Source organism: Eumetopias jubatus, unplaced genomic scaffold (assembly GCF_037043125.1).
Source record: "Eumetopias jubatus isolate StellerSeaLion01/CBP00866 unplaced genomic scaffold, mEumJub1_p1.0 scaffold_3, whole genome shotgun sequence".
NCBI classification, from domain to species: Eukaryota; Metazoa; Chordata; class Mammalia; order Carnivora; family Otariidae; genus Eumetopias; species Eumetopias jubatus.
This window is the reverse complement of record NW_028274809.1, coordinates 113900846-113917461: the sequence shown is the minus strand read 5'-3', so window position 1 is coordinate 113917461 and position 16616 is coordinate 113900846. Positions and strand designations below refer to the sequence as shown.

The following is a 16616-nucleotide window of genomic DNA, read 5'->3' as shown; positions in this document are numbered from 1 at the left end:
CTTTTATACAGCACAGGAAACAGTCAACAAAACTAAAAAGCAACCTATGGAATGGCAGAAGATATTTGCAAATGTCTTATCAGATAAAGGGCTAGTATCCAAATCTATAAAGAACTTATCAAATTCAACACCCAAGAAACAAAAAATCCAATGGAGAAATGGGCAGAAGACATGAGCAGACATTTCTCCAAAGAAGACATACAAATAGCCAACAGACACATGAAAAATTTTCAGTATCACTCATCATCAGGGAAAAACAAATCAAAACCACAATGAGATATCACCTTGCACCAGTCAGAATGGCTAAAATTAACAAGTCAGCAAACAATAGATGTTGACGAGGATGTGGAGAAAGGGGAATCCTCTTACACTCTTGGTGGGAATACAAACTGGTGCAGCCAGTCTGGAAGGCAGTATGGAGGTCCTCAAGAAGTTAAAAGTAGAACTACCCTATGACCCAGCAATTGCACTACTAGATATTTATCCAAAGGATACAAACAGTGATTTGAAGGGGCACGTGCACTCCAATGTTGGCAGAAGCAATGCCCACAAAAGCCAAACTATGGAAAGAGCCCAGATGTCCATCAACAGATAAATGTATAAAGATGATGTGATGCAAACACACACACACACACACACACACACACACACACACACACACACTGGAATATTACTCAGCCATCAAAATAAATGACATCTTGCCATTTGCAATGATGTGGATGGAACTAGAGGGTATTATACTAAGTGAAATAAGTTAGAGAAAGACAAATACCATATGATTTCATTCATATGTGGAATTTAACAGATGAACACAGGGGAAAGGAAGGAAAAATAAGATGAAAATAGGGAGGCAAACTGTAAGAAATTCTGAACTCTAGGAAACAAACTGAGGGTTGCTGGAGGGGAGGTAGGTGGGAGGAAGGGATAATTGGGTGATGGATATCAAGGAGTGTACTTGATGTAATGAGCACTGGGTGTTATATGCAAATGATGAATCCCCAAATTCTACCCCTGAAAGTAATAATATGGTATATGTTAACTAAGTTGAATTTAAATAAAGAGTAAAAAAAATAAAAGGGAACCTGGGATGGGAGGGAAAATAAGTATAGCACATCTTTTTTGCCTTCTGAATGTTGAACCTTATGAACAAATTACTTATTTGAAAATAAATGTAGAAAAATTAAAATGAATAAAATTATAAAATCATGGATCAAAAATATTGAAATGTACAAGATGCAGTGATAGCAGTGTTAAATGGAAATACATAGTTGTAAATACATTAAAAAAGAAATAGCAAACCAACAATCTAACTTTATGCCTTAGGAACTAGAAAAATACAAACTAAACCCAAAGCTAGTGGAAGAAAGGAATAATAAAGATTAGAGTGGTGATAAGGAACTAGAGAATAAAAAAATGGAGGAAAAAAAAATCAACGAAAGCAAAAGTTGGTTCTTTGAAAGAACCAGCCCCTGGTTTCATTGATGTACAATTGTTTTTTTAAGTTTCAATGTCATTTATTTCTGCTCTAATCTTTAGTATTCCCTTTCTTCTTCTGTATTTAGGCTTTGTTGTTCTTTTTCCAGGTCCTTTAAGTGTAAGGTTAGGTTGTTTGAAATTTTTGTCAATTCTTAAATTCATTTTTTTTTAAAGATTTTATGTAATCTCAATACCCAATGTGAGGCTCGAACTTAAAATCCCAAGTTCGAGAGTTGCATGCTTCAGTGACTGAACCAGCCAGGCACCCCAAGATTTTTCTTGTTTCTTGAGGTAGGCCTGTATTGTTATATTCTTCCCTCTTAGCACTGCTTTTGCTACATCCCAAAGATTTTGGACCACTGTGTATTAATTTTCATTTGTTTCCATATATTGTTTTATTTCCTCTTTGATTTCCTGGTTGACCCATTCATTGTTTAGTAGCGTGTTGTTTCACCTCCATGTATTTATAGTCTTTCCAATTTTTTTTTCTTGTGGTTGATTTCTAGAAAGGTTGGTTCTTTTCAATCAAAACTGACAACTCTTTACACTAAGAAAAAGAAGAATCAACTTACTAAAATCATAAAGGAAGTGGGAACATGACGACCAATCTTACAGGAGTGAAAAGGATTACAAGAGAGTACTAAGGACAATTGTATGCCAAGAAATTGGATAACCTAGATGAAATGGACAAATTCCTAGAAACACACTACCTACCAAGACTGAGTAAGGAAGAAATAGAAAATCTGAACAGATCAATAACAAGTAAGGAGATTGAATCAGCAATCAAAAGCCTCCCCAAAAGTCCTAGGCCAGATGGCTTCACTCGTGAATTCTACCAAAAATTTAACAATGAATTAACACCAACCTTTCTGAAACCCTTCCAAAAAATTGAAGGGGTAGGAACATTTCCTAAGTCATTCTGAGGCCAGCATTATCAAAGCCATATGAAGATACTACAGGAAAACTACAGACAACTATCTCTCATGACTATCAATGCAAAATCTTCAACAAAGTATTAGCAAATCAAATTCAGCAGCATATTAAAAGGATACTACATCATGACCAAGTGGGATTTATTCCTGGAATATAAGGATGATTCAACATGTGAAAATCAATTAATGTTATACACCAGAGCAGGAAGAAGTAAAAATCCATACATGATCCCCTCAATCAATGCAGAAAAAGGATTTGACATATTTCAACACCTTTTCATTATAAAAACACTCAATGTACTAGGAATTTAGGGAAACTACATCAACATAAAGGCCATATATGAAAAACTCACAGCTAACATTACACTAGGTAGAGGAAAAGCTGTCAGTTCTTCACTAAGATCAGAAACAAGATCAGGATGTATGCATTTGCCACTGCTATTTAACATATTACTGGCAGAGGCTGCTGGGAAGATGGCGGAGTAGGACGTCCCTGTAGTTGACCTCTTGCCGTGTGGCCGCCTAGAGAGCACCCAAGTCGGCATAAATAACCCAAAAGCAGCCCGAAAACTGGCAGAACAGACTCTCCGCAGCCCGGCATAGACAAGAGGCCACAGTGAAGCAGATCCACCGCCTCTGATCGCTCTTGGCAAGATCCTGTCAAAGTGGTGCCACAAGCCTGGCAGTGTGTGCGTGGCCCAGACAAGGTCAGCACCACTCCAGAGTGAGTCCTGCCCCAGGGAGAGGGGAAGATAACCACATACCCGTCTGACTGTGACCCCAGCAGTGGGCTGAGGGCAGGCAGCTGGTCTGACTGCAGGCCCCACCCACCAACAAAAGCTTCTCCGGGGACGACACAGGGACAGTGCCTACAGTTTGGTGCTACTGCATCTCTGGCAAACATCTGGTCTGACTCGACTCAAGCCCGAGGCAGCCCCGGAGCAGCCCACTAACACCATGGGCACCAGACTCTGCCCACAACAGGCAGGGAGCCATCGCAGACAGCAGGACTGAAGGCAAACACATCCCAGCCACAATGGTAGGACACCCCCTGGAGCAACACACATAGGAGACACCCCCTGAAGCACCAGGTTCTGGGGAACAGACATTGCACTGCAGGACCTCTTCTTCATAGAGCCACTACTTTCAAGTGCAGGAGACGTAGCTGACTTTCCTAACACAGAAAAACAGACAACGCAAGAGACAGAATGAGGAGACAGAGGAATGTGTCCCAAATCAAAGAACAGGACAAAATCAGAGCAGGAGACCTAAGCGAAATGGAGTTAAGTAATATGTCTGATAGCGAATTTAAAGTAACGCTCATAAAGATTCTCGCTGGAATTGAGGAAGGACTGCAGGACTTCCTTGAGACCCTCCACCAAGAGCTAGGAGATGTAAAAAAGAACCAGTTAGAGCTATTGGATTTACTAAATGGAAATAAAAATCGACCATCTGGAATAAATAGCAAGCAAGAGGAGGTAGAAGAAAGGACCAGCCACCTGGAGGACAGAGTCATGGAAAGAAATCAAGCCAAGCAGATGAGAGGGGGGAAAAATACACAGAATGAAAATAGACCCAGGGAACTGAACAATGCTGTCAGGCCTAACAGTCGCATGATAGGGATCCCAGAAGGAGAAGAGCGAGGAAAGGGGGCAGATTTGTCTGAAGAAATAATAGCTGAAAACTTCCTGAATCTGGGGAAGGAAAGAGAAATCCAGATCCAGGAGGCACAAAGAGTCCCCAACAAAACCAACCCAAAGAAGTCTGCACCAAGACACAAAGTAAATAAGACAGCCAAAAGTAGTGAGAAAGAGAGAATTTTAAAAGCAGCAAGAGAAAGGAAAGCAGGTACATACAAAGGAAACCCCATATGGCTATCAGTGGGTTTTTCAGCAGAAACTCTGCAGGTCAGAAGAAAGTGGTATGATAGATTCCAACTGCTAAAAGGAAAAAATCTACAGCCAAGAATACTCTATCCAGCAAGGCTTTCATTTAGAATAGAGGGAGTGATCAAGTTTCCCAGAAAAACAAAAATTAAAAGCAAAACCAGCCACATCCCTGTCACACACGATGCCATCGGCCTGTGGGTCCCAAATTCATGGTCCAGCCACCCTCCTGCCCGAGTCAGCGTGCACAGCCTGCCACCTGCTAAATGCCAAGTCAACACGCCTTCACCTCAGATTGCCAAGGGCTCAAGTTGACACTGTTCCCCTCAAATTTCAGCCCCTGTACCCAAGTTTGTGCACAAAAGTGGGAATAATTATAACAGCAGAATGAAGCAACCCAAACATCTATTTCTGTGGAATACAGAATGGATAAAAGGAGTGTGCTAGGCTGAGAACATCTCCAAAAAGCACATGAACAATACATACAGCATGATTCTGGTTAGTTAAAAAAAACCCAAAAACCTGGGAGGAATAAAACAAGATGAAACTAGAGAGGGAGACAAACCATAAGAGACTTCTTAAGCATAGGAAAGAAACAGGCTTGCTGGAGGGGAGGTGGGGGGGGATGGGGTGACTGGGTGGTGGGCATGAAGGAGGGCACGTGATGGAATGAGCACGGGTGGTTGTATGCAACTGATGAATCACTGAACTCTAAAACTAATAATACACTATATTGTTAATTAATTGAACTTAAAATTAAAAAAAAAGGAAACCCCCCCAAAAAACATATTACTGTAGGTTCTAGTCAGAGTAATTAGGCAAGAAAAAGAAAAGACATCCAAATTGAAAAGAAGTAATATCTATTTTTTGCAGATGACATGATCTTATATGTAACAAAACCCTAAGGAGGCCAAAAAATACTTGCAGGGCTAATAAATGAATTCAGCAAAATGTAGGATACAAAAGCAATACACAAAAACCACATGCATTTCTAACTAGCTCTCTGAAAAGGAAATTAAGAAAACAATTCCTTTAAAATAGAATACAAAAGAATATACTTAGGAATAAACTTAAGAAGGGAATAGACTTGTATACTTATATGCCATATTAGACTGCTGAAAGAAATGAAAGAAGACAAAATAAGAGGAAAGACATCCCACATTCATGGACTGGAAGACCGAATACTGTTGACAATACTACCCAAAACAAACTACAATTCAGTGCAATCCCTATTAAAATTTCAGTGATGTTTCAGGCAGAATAGAAAAACCCATTCTCAAAGTCATATGAAATCTCAGGGGACCCCAAACTGCCAAGACAATCTTGAAAAAGAACAAAGTTGGAGGGCTCACACATCCTGATTTCAAAACTTGCTACAACGCTATAGTAATCAAAACAGTGTGCTACTGGCATAAGGACAGATAGATAGACCAATGGAATAAAATAGACATCCCAGAAATAAACCTTCACATATATGGTTAACTGAGTATTGACAAGCATGCCCAGACCATTCAATGGAGAAAAGACCATCTTTATAACAATGGTGCTGAGAAAAGTGGACATTCATATGGAAAAGAATGAAATTGGACCCTTCTCTCATACCATATACAAAAATTAACTCAAGAGTGTAGAGCTAAAACTGTAAAACTCTTAGAAGAAAACACAGGAGAAAAGCTTCATAATGTTAGATTCAGCAATGATTTCTTGACTATGACACAAAAGCACGGGCAACAAAAGAAAAAATAAACAGAACTTTATCAATAGTTATCAATATCAATCAATATCAAAGAATGCTATCAAGAGAGTAAAAAGGCAACCCACAGAATGGAAAAAAAAAGATCTGAAAATGACATATCTGATAAAGGATTAGTATCCCTACTGTATAAAGAACTCCAACCCCACAACAAAATAATCCAATCCAAAAGAAGGGACTTGAAAGGACTTCTCTTCAAAGAGGATGTAAATAAGTAATAAACAAGCACATGAAAAAATACTCAAACATAAAATGCAAATCAAAATCACAAGATCCTATTTCATACCCATTAGGATAGGATTACTAAAAAACTCGAGAAAACAACATTGTTAGTGAGAATATGAGGAAACCGGAACCTCATGCACTACTGGTGGGAATGTAAAATGTATAGCTACAGTAGAAAACTTTGTGTTCCCTCAAAAAGTTAAGCATAAAATTATCATATGCCACTAAACTGGACACTTAAAAATGATTATAAAGGTAATCTTTATGTATATTTTACCACTATAAAAATGTTTAAAATGCATGCACATGACTTATAACTTAAATGTTACAATTAAAGACCATATGTGAGATAGCATCAATATGGGAGACTAAAGAGTATCAACAAATTCATTGACAGTATATTGAGCCTGTGTCCTAGGCATCCTAATGGGATTAAAAAGAAAAAAACTAAGAGTCAAATGGACAAGTACCATTACTAAATATACTACTTTTGTCATGTTGAAACTTTCATGATCCTATTTCTTGAATTGAAAAATGTGATTTAAAATTATTAGAGATCATATGTATCAAAGAATTTTTAAAGTGATGGATATGCAACTATGTGGTATTTGTTTAGAAATGAGTGTTAGAAAGTATGAGTATTACTTGCTCTGATGCAAATAAACACATGAAAAAATGATGGAATGATGTTTAAGAAAAAGCATGTTTGCATTTACCCAAGTAAGTGAAATTCTACAACATGCAGATTTTGAAAATTTTCTGCGCTGTTTTAAGAAGCTTATTTATTTATTTAACAGTTAGCTGTGGGACCAGATGGCAAATAGCCAAAAATTTTTAAAAATGTACAAATTGTTCGTTTCCAAGCTGCAGACATCAGTCTGTAGGTATCACCCAATACCTTCCAAACTTGTTTAAAAGTTACTCAGTAAATTTTACAATCTATACAAAAAAAAACAAAGTGACAAGGTCATGTTAAAAACTTTAGTTTCATTGAGTCTATATTTTTAAGTTATTACCTGGAATCAAGAGAAGTAAAAAGTTGATCAAACTGTTTCTCCAGAACCTCTAAAAGACTGACCGTTTCCTCTTTTGTTTGATTGTGTATGTGTTCCAGCATCTGCGAAGAACATAATACAAAGACCTAATTTGGTATTTTTATTTTGTAGAAATTGTACTGTTCAAATAATTTTAAAAGTAAAAGGTACTTTTTGGACTTTTCAAAGTAACCACACAGGAGGAGATTAGGTGATAAAAATGGAATAAATTACAGGTTTAACTTTAAATCCTGGTGCTTGTCAGCAAGATCACATCTTTGTTGGCACTGTGCACTGATAAACTGGCAAAAAGGCCCAGAAAATCCACTAAGTTTTCTAAACTTCTTATTCCTTTTTATCATTACAGGAAGAGTCATTCTGGATAGCTAAATTTCTCTCTGGCAGGATTCCTTAAATGAAAAAACCTTAATACATAATATTAGACATACTTGAATTAAAATGTTAACTATTCCACATCTTTGCATTTTTTGACAAAGAACTGTTGCTTGAGATCTGTGACCCCTTTTTTCCATTTTCTCCCTTTTAGAACAGGAATGTCTATCTTATACCTGTCTAACCAATGTATTTTAGAAGCAGATTAATTATCTAGTTTCACAGGTTCATGGTTGGAGAGGAATTTTGCCCCCAAATGAATCATACCCTGAGTCTCAGCCATACCTGATTTAGAAGATATTTAGATGAGATTTTGGACTTGATGCTGGAATAGATCTAAGGTTGGGATGGGGTGAATGTATTTTGCATATAAGAAGGACATGAATCTGGAGGGGGTCAGAGAGCAGACTGTTATGGGTTGAATTTTGTCCACCCCTCTCCCAAATTCATACGTTGAAGTCTTAACTCCTGTAACAGCTATAATCTTTTGACTGCCTTGGTTGTAAATTTGTTGTTGCTTGGTGCTTAGGAGCTTGTTTTTGTCACCAAGTGAGTCTCATCTGGGGGGGATGGAGTAAAGGAGGAAAGAAAGTAAGATTCTTTGTGTAAGGGTAAACAGCCGAATAATGAGCAATGTTAGAAGACGGTCTGCAATACTTTTGAGACAAAATTCAGCTCACAGCAAGAAAAAAATCATGGTTCCTTAATAGTGTTCCAATTTCAGTAGACTGCTGGCATAACAATGCCGCAAGACCAATCCTAGCAGGCCATGGAAGTCTTCTATTCTTTTGGATGTTTCTCTGTCATTGGATTATCATGCTCAATAACTTAGTGCTAGGCTCTAACTTCAGTGATATACATCTAAATATACACATTTAAAGAGAACATGCCTTAACTCACTATAGAATTTAATCATTTAAAATGCTTACTTTTACAGCAACACTTAATTGTTCAAAACTACAGCCTGCTATCTTCAATGCTTCATCAATTTCTTCTGCAGTTTTAGTTTCCTAAGAAGGGGAAAAGGGTCCATATACAAAATATAAAAATAGATGCTTATATACATTATATTAGTTGCAAACCCATCAGGCTACAATTTTGATTACAAAAGTAACAAAGACCACCACAGAAGTCTGAAAATAAGTAACAAAAATGACACTTTTAATCCTACTTATCCAGAAATTTAAAACATTTTAGAGTTTTGATTATAGATTATAGTATAAGATTTTTTTTAGAAAACTTTTGAAAAAATAGTTTTAAGTTGGAAAATGGTCACACAAAATATTCTGTCTTGAGGGGCACCTGGGTGGCTCACTTGCTAAGTGTCTGCCTTCAGCTCAAGTCATGATCCCAGGGTCCTGGGATCGAGCCCCACATCGGGTTCCCTGCTCAGTGGGAAGCCTGCTTCTCCCTCTCCCACTACCCCTGCTTGTGTTCCCTTCTCTCGCTGTGTCTCTGTCAAATGTTAAAAAAAAAAAAAAACACAAAACCAACTATCTTGAAAAATGTATCATGGCAATTAACGCACACACATGTAAAAATTAAGTTTTTAAAGAAGATTATAATTTGGCTATGTTAAAATTTAAACTTGAAGTAAAAGATAGCAAGATTAAGTGCTTTCTCCCTTACTGTAGCTCACTAAAGATCTTTTTAATAATAGCATTTTGGAATTTGTTCTATTTCTGATTTTAAACTAAAATAATACATTATTTAAAATTATAGAAACAGGTTAAATTCAATCTTCCAACAAAAGCCTCATCATCATCACAGTGAATTAATTAGGCCTTTTGGCTGCCATTAAAATGACGGGAAAAATCACATTCAGAATCTAGAAATTTGTACTTTATACAAGTTTCACATAATCTAGATTCAGTAACTAGGTTCAAAGGGAAGAAGCTACATATGGTTAAATATTAAGAACACTAACATGCTGAGTGAAATAAGTCAATCAGAGAAAGACATGTATCATATGATCTCACTGATATGAGGAATTCTTAATCTCAGGAAACAAACTGAGGGTTGCTGGAGTGGTGGGGGGTGGGAGGGATGGGGTGGCTGGGTGATAGCATTGGGGAGGGCATGTGCTATGGTGAGCGCTGTGAATTGTGCAAGACTGTTGAATCACAGACCTGTACCTCTGAAACAAATAATACATTATATGTTAAAAAAAAAAAAAAAGAAGATAGCAGGAGGGGAAGAAGGAGGGGGCAATCGGAGGGGGAAACAAACCATGAGAGACTATGGACTCTGAAAAACAAACTGAGGGTTCAAGGGGGGGGGATGGGTTAGCCTGGTGATGGGTATTAAGGAGGGCAGGTTCTGCATGGAGCACTGGGTGTTATATGCAAACAATGAATCATGGAACACTACATCAAAAACTAATGATGTAATGTATGGTGATTAACATAATAAAAAATATGTGTGTGTGTGTGTATATATATATAAACAAAAAGAACACCAATAGAGTTGGTCAAAGGGAGACTGGGTTGCCTTAGGAAAAATGAGAATCGTTCAAGTATATTTAGAAAAAAATAAGAGATTCAGGTAAAGAATGTAGGTTTACCTCTTACCTTTATGCTTCTAAAAAAAAAAAAAAAAAAACCTATAATTATAGCAACCTTGAGAGGAGAGTTAAGCTACCAGACACAAAGTAAAAATGTTTGGCTTCTTCTTACTTCATGAGTAACATTTTTTCATACCGCCATTAGAGCTGAGGAGTTCAAAACAGTCCTGTGTGTGGATGTTGAATGTTCTAAACCAATAGTTAGCTGGTCAGAAGTCTTTTTAAATTCCTGAGAACAATTCTTTATCCTGAAAAATGTCAAATACATTATTTTAAGTACCATATTAACAATTTTAACTTTCTATTCTGATTTTCACTCTATCAAAAATAATTTATATGACAACTTATAATAACAATTATAGTGGGTTCTCAGTCATCTATGATAAGCAAAGAGAAGGAAACCATAGCTAAATATGCTTCCATATAAAAATTTTACCAAGAATTCAACTTCTTAGCAAATCCCTAAAAATAAAAAAAATTATCTCACAGTATAAATTGTGTTTTAATCTTCTAATTACCTCTCCTTACCTGATACTTTTTGATAGACATGTTGACAGTCACTGAACTGTCTTTAAGCTCAATTACTTATACACATATGCCTGCTATTAAAAAAATGTGCTTATAGGCCTAGATAATTTACGAAAAGGTAATGAATTTACTAGGTAAGTTAATATGCAAAGAGAAAACTAGTTTCATTTCTTATCTACACATGCTAGAGTTTTTGCCTATTTTTTAAATTTTTTATTTTTTAAAGATTTTATTTATTTATTTGACAGAGAGACAGCAAAAGAGGGAAAACAAGCAAGGGGAGTGGGAGAGGGAGAAGCAGGCTTCCCACTGAGCAGGAAGCCCGATGCTGGGCTCCACCCCAGGACTCTGGGATCATGCTCTGAGCCGGAGGCAGATGCTTAACGACTGAGCCACCCAGGTGCCTCTATTTTTTTTTCTAATTTTATTTATTTATTTGTCAGAAAGAGAGAGAGAAAGAGAGTACAGAAGCAGAGCGAGAAGCAGACTCCCAGCTGAGCAAGGAGCCCGATACGGGGCTCTATCCCAGGACCCTGGGATCATGACATGAGCTGAAGGCAGACACTTAACTGACTGAGCCACCAAGGCGTCCTGAGTTTTTGCCATTTTTATCTTTACAGCCCCATACTGGCTAACAGACAGTAAGCTCTTGATAAATGTGTACTGAATAACTTAATCATAAGCCTGTAATAGTTTATAGAAGAAACTATGATGTTTAAATGTTACCCCTACAGAGAAAAAATACTTTAATTTTTAAACATTCAATTACTTTGAAAAGTGAATATTCATGTTCTTGAAAACATGTGAATGCATAAGCCCTTAGGAGTTCATTATTCAATTCCTGTTTCAAAATATTAAAGATAAATCAGGAAGCAATACATTATTTTTAAACAGACTTATCCCTTGACACATAAACAACTATTTTAAACCAAACTATTGAAATTAGGGAATAGGAGTTCCTAACATAAGTATACTTGACATGGAGAATTTAAAAAAACAAAACAAAACAGTAATTTGGAAAAAATTTGGGTATTTAAAATGGATTCATCTACTTCTGAAAGTGAAATTTCACTTCATAACCACACTAGATATAATTATATGTACCTAGACAAGAATATAAACAGATTTAACTTGTGTAAGGTTTAAAAAGTCAGAAAATTTCACTTAGAAGTCCAGATCTCTATCTTCTCTTGGAATAAAAAGGAAGATTGGCAACACTGGGTTGGTCTTAACACACAGCAATAATTGGCTGGAGCTGAACGGAGGCCACCTCCTTTGGAGGGGGTAAACCTTCTTTTGTCTGCCACAATTCATACCACTCATTGTTTAAACTCTATATTACCCAGTAAGTCATCTTCTAGACTACTGTAGGTACTCAAATCTGTTGTGGCTGCTGACTCACATGGAGCCGAAAAGATTCCTAATGATTTATTCTAATCATTTCATTCAGAACTTATGGAGGAAATAACTGGTAGAATACAAATATAGGCGTTGGCATTCAGTAAGCCTGGGTTCCACTGGTCCTGTCAATAACCAGTTGCCAGATTTTAGCTAAGTGGCTTACTACCTAAAGAGATAACTATAACTATTCTTTTCGTTTCTGTCTAAGCACCCATTTAGGTCTGGAGAGAGAAGGTGCATCAGTAATGTGAAAAGCCATTGAATGCTAGTATAAAATATTTGGATTTTATTTAGGTAGGCAGTGAAGAAGCATGGAGCAGGGAAGAGTAGGGAGGTGCTAAGGAGGTAGTCAAAAAAGAATAAAAATTAAATAGGATAGTAGAAATGGAAGATAAATTATGGATATGAAAGATACTGTGGAAATTATAGTCTGCAGGAGGCAAAATGAAGGAGATATGAGAAAATGGGGTGATTTACTGATGCTCGGTGCCATTAACAAAACCGAAAGGTTTCAAATGAGATTGTTCCTTGAAGGTTTCCTGTGTTTCTTTATTTCCTACATAATTTGTTACCATATTAAATATGCTTTAGAAAGTTAAAGCTATACAAAAATATAATTGTCTTCTGAGTAGGGTCTCAGTGAATTAATTGGAACTTATAAAGTTGCAAAGTAAAAATTTATGATTTTTTCACTATGATCCATCCCATCCCATAGTCAACCCTAACTGTAAATTTATCTAGGACTGAAACATGATTTCAGAAAAACCATAGCAAATGTCAAAACATCATGGTATTTCATCTAACAAACATTTATTACATGCTTACTGTGTCCAGCACCAGGAATGTGGAAAGCAGTTAAAATGTGGTCCATGCCCTTACAGGGGCTTATAGACTAGCAGGAGGAGACATATAAATAAATAAGTGCAATAAAAAGTAACACAGGTGCTGGTCTCCAGCTGGGATATGTTTTTTTAAAAAAAATCTCTGCATTACAGATTCAAAAAGAGCTTAATATATACATGTACAAAGTCCTATGGAAGAAAGGAAAAAAATGAGTAAAAGAATCGCAAAATTATTACTTTTCCTTTAATCAATCACCTCTCACACTACCTCTTTCCAAAGTCCTCTACTATATCATGCTCATGATACTCTTAAGAATTAATACCTTTTTAGGGCGCCTGGGTGGCTCAGTTGGTTAAGCGACTGCCTTCGGCTCAGGTCACGATCCTGGAGTCCCAGGATCGCGTCCCACATCGGGCTCCCTGCTCAGCAGGGAGTCTGCTTCTCCCTCTGACCCTCTTCCCTCTCGTGCTCTCTATCTTTCATTCTCTCTATCTCTCATTCTCTTTCAAATAAAATAAAATCTTAAAAAAAGATTCGCGATACCTCATTTAAAAAATAGAATTAACACCTTTTTAAAGCCACACCTTACTTTCAGCCAGCACCAGTAACTTTTGCTAGAATGACATTCTCAGCTTTAACTTGCATTCTTTTTTTTCCCCTACTTTAAGTAAGGACAAACTGATGCTTCTTTAGGAGTTGGATTCTCCATTTCACTAACAGTTAAGACAAATTATAAAAGAGCATTCTATAATGGGAGATATAGGCTTCCAGATGGAATGAATAAGCCACTGGAATAAAAAGTACAACATAGGGAGTGTAATCAATGATATTGTAATAGTGTAGGTGACAGATGGTAGCTACACTTGTGGTGAGCATAGCATAACATATAGAGAAGCTGAATCACTATGTTGTACACCTGAAAATAATTTAATAGTGTGTCAACTATACTTAAAAGAATTTATAAAAAGCACTCTATAAACAATGGGCTTTCTTAGAAACACTGATCTAAGAATGACATTTTATCAATGATGCTAAAATTATCCTTTCAGAAATACACTGAACTTCAAATACTAAAATAAGTACAAATAAGACATACTTTTTAGGCTGCAGTTTTTCCATAAAAGAATCTTCTTTAATATATCCATCTGTTGGGTAGTACCCTTGTCTCATATTTATAGTTGTAGCAATCTTAGGACAAAAGAAGAATAAAAACAAAAACAAAGTCATTCAATAAATTCCATTTATCCAGAAATCAAATAACTAGTGCGCCATTCATAGATAAACTTAATTCTCTTTAAATCAAAGAAAAAATTGTATGTGTATGATGCTTTTACCCTATTTTAATTTTTGAAGAAATCTAATTTGGCAGCTATTAATTAAACAGAACATTAATTAAAACACTTCATTCTACCACTATTCTAAAGGAAATACTTGTAATACTTCAAAAATCTGTAATCTTCAAAACTTTAAAATACTTAGGAATAAACTTGGTAAGAAAAATATAAGTTCTAAAAAAAGAAAACCAAATAATTTATTGGGATCATAAAACAGAGTAAATGGAAAATCATGTCAAGCTCCTAGAGACAAAGATTTAATATCCTAAAATATATTTAATATAAAATACAAAAAATTAGTGCAATTCTTCAATTCATATGGAAAATGTACTATGCAAGAATTATAAAATTTTAACATACCATTCAGTAGAGATTTATCCCACTAGATCATAAAGCTAATGTGATTAAAATCCTAGGGTACTGGGACAATAAATGAGAAGAATACAGCCACATTTGTATGGGAACTTAATACAGAATACAAGGGGCATTTCAATGAAATAGAAGGATTATTCAGCAAATAGTGTGAGAAAGGCAGCTAACCATTCTGAAGAAAAAAGTTATACACCCCCCTTACAACATATAAAATAGGATTATCATATATATATAACTCTTAAACATGACAGAAGTATGGAAAATACATATATAACTCTGAGATGGGAAGGTCTGCCTAATCAAAGAAAACCTAGAAACCACAAAGGAGGGAGAAAAATGACTAAAACATTTCTGAATGGCTAAATATAATAAACAAAATTAAAAGTGAAAGACTGGGAGAAAATAGTTAAGATATACAGGACAAAGTATGAATATCCCTATCACATTAAGTATTCTTACAAGTTAGGAAAAAGACAATTCAAAAGGAAAATACAAAGGATCTGAAGGGATCTATTAAAGATAGAGAAACTGTTAAGTCAACATATGAAAGTGCTCAATTTCACTAGTAATCAGGGAATTACAGTTTAAAGCAAGGATATACTGGCTTCTTGCTCATCAAATTGCCAAACATTAAAATAAATATGACAAATTCGAACACGGATTTGTTTTGGAGTTAGAAATTAAAAGAACTTGCTAACAGAATTTTTTTTGGTAGGAGTGGTTTTGAGATTATATAAAGATATAGTAAAAAAATTTTGAAAACCACCTAAATGTTTATAATAAAGGGATTAGTTAAGAATTATAGCACTTTGGGGCACCTGGGTGGCTCAGTCGTTAAGCCTCTGCCTTTGGCTCAGGTCATGATCCTGGGGTTTTGGGATTGAGCCCTGCATCAGGCTCCCTGCTCAGTAGGAAGTCTGCTTCTCCCTCTCCTCCTAGCTTGTGTGCTCTCTTGCTCACTCTCTCTCAAATAAATAAAATCCTTTTATTTTTTTTTTATTATTTTTTAAAGATTTTATTTATTTGAGAGAGAGAGAATGACAGAAAGCACGAGAGGGAAGAGGGTCAGAGGGAGAAGCAGACTCCCCGCTGAGCAGGGAGCCCGATGTGGGACTCAATCCCGGGACTCCAGGATCATGACCTGAGCCGAAGGCAGTCGCTTAACCAACTGAGCCACCCAGGCGCCCTCAAATAAATAAAATCTTAAAAAAAAAAAAAAGAATTATAGCACTTATGTGGACCAAATGCTATTTTTTAAGAATTCCCTCCCCCCAAAAACTGGGGGCTAAAACCTTAATTTCTCTATGCCTACTCATTTATCCCCCTTTGGTTTTGCATTTCATAGTAAGAGATTGTTACTATCAACAGATTTGATACAGAACATTTCTTCCAGAAAATTTAAGAAAATATTAAATACAACTGACTTAAAAGATTTCAGTTAAAACTGTATAAAGATTCTTAACATGTAATTTACAAAATAAAAGTTCTCTTTCCAATCCCCACAGCTTGTCGTCTAAGTTTTATTTCTGGTGGTTTTTTGGCTTGTTTTTGTTAACTGTAAATGAAAAAATGTGGTCAAATTTAGCCAGTATTTCTTTTATGGTTCCTGATTTCAATATGTTTAACAAGGCTTCCCCACCCAAAATTATACAATTATCTATATTTTCTTCTAGTTTACATTTTTAATTTGCATATTATTAACATTTCCAATCCACATGGGATTTTAATATATATTATCTATTGATCAGATAACTTATCCCTACCTCCTCACACAGTATATTTTTGGACTCAGGTCCAAAAGATCAATACAATATCAGTATTTCTGGAATGATACCTAAGTATGATCCCCTGAACAAAATCTGCCATCTTGCTGTGC

The 16616-nt window shown here is 36.0% G+C and overlaps 1 protein-coding gene across 3 annotated transcripts in view; it reads right to left on the bottom strand.

Annotated features, from left to right (window-relative positions):
* The window catches only part of RNF17 (ring finger protein 17), a 138489-nt gene that overhangs the window by 117138 nt on the left and 4735 nt on the right, over positions 1-16616 (bottom strand). For all 3 annotated transcript variants that reach the window (XM_088021775.1, XM_028106389.2, XM_028106398.2), the window contains exons 3-6: positions 14131-14222; positions 10399-10510; positions 8629-8709; positions 7289-7389 (exon numbers count right to left, since the gene is read on the bottom strand). In XM_088021775.1, the coding sequence (XP_087877901.1) occupies positions 7289-7389; positions 8629-8709; positions 10399-10510; positions 14131-14222 (386 nt within the window). The remainder of the gene's footprint in view (positions 1-7288; positions 7390-8628; positions 8710-10398; positions 10511-14130; positions 14223-16616) is intronic.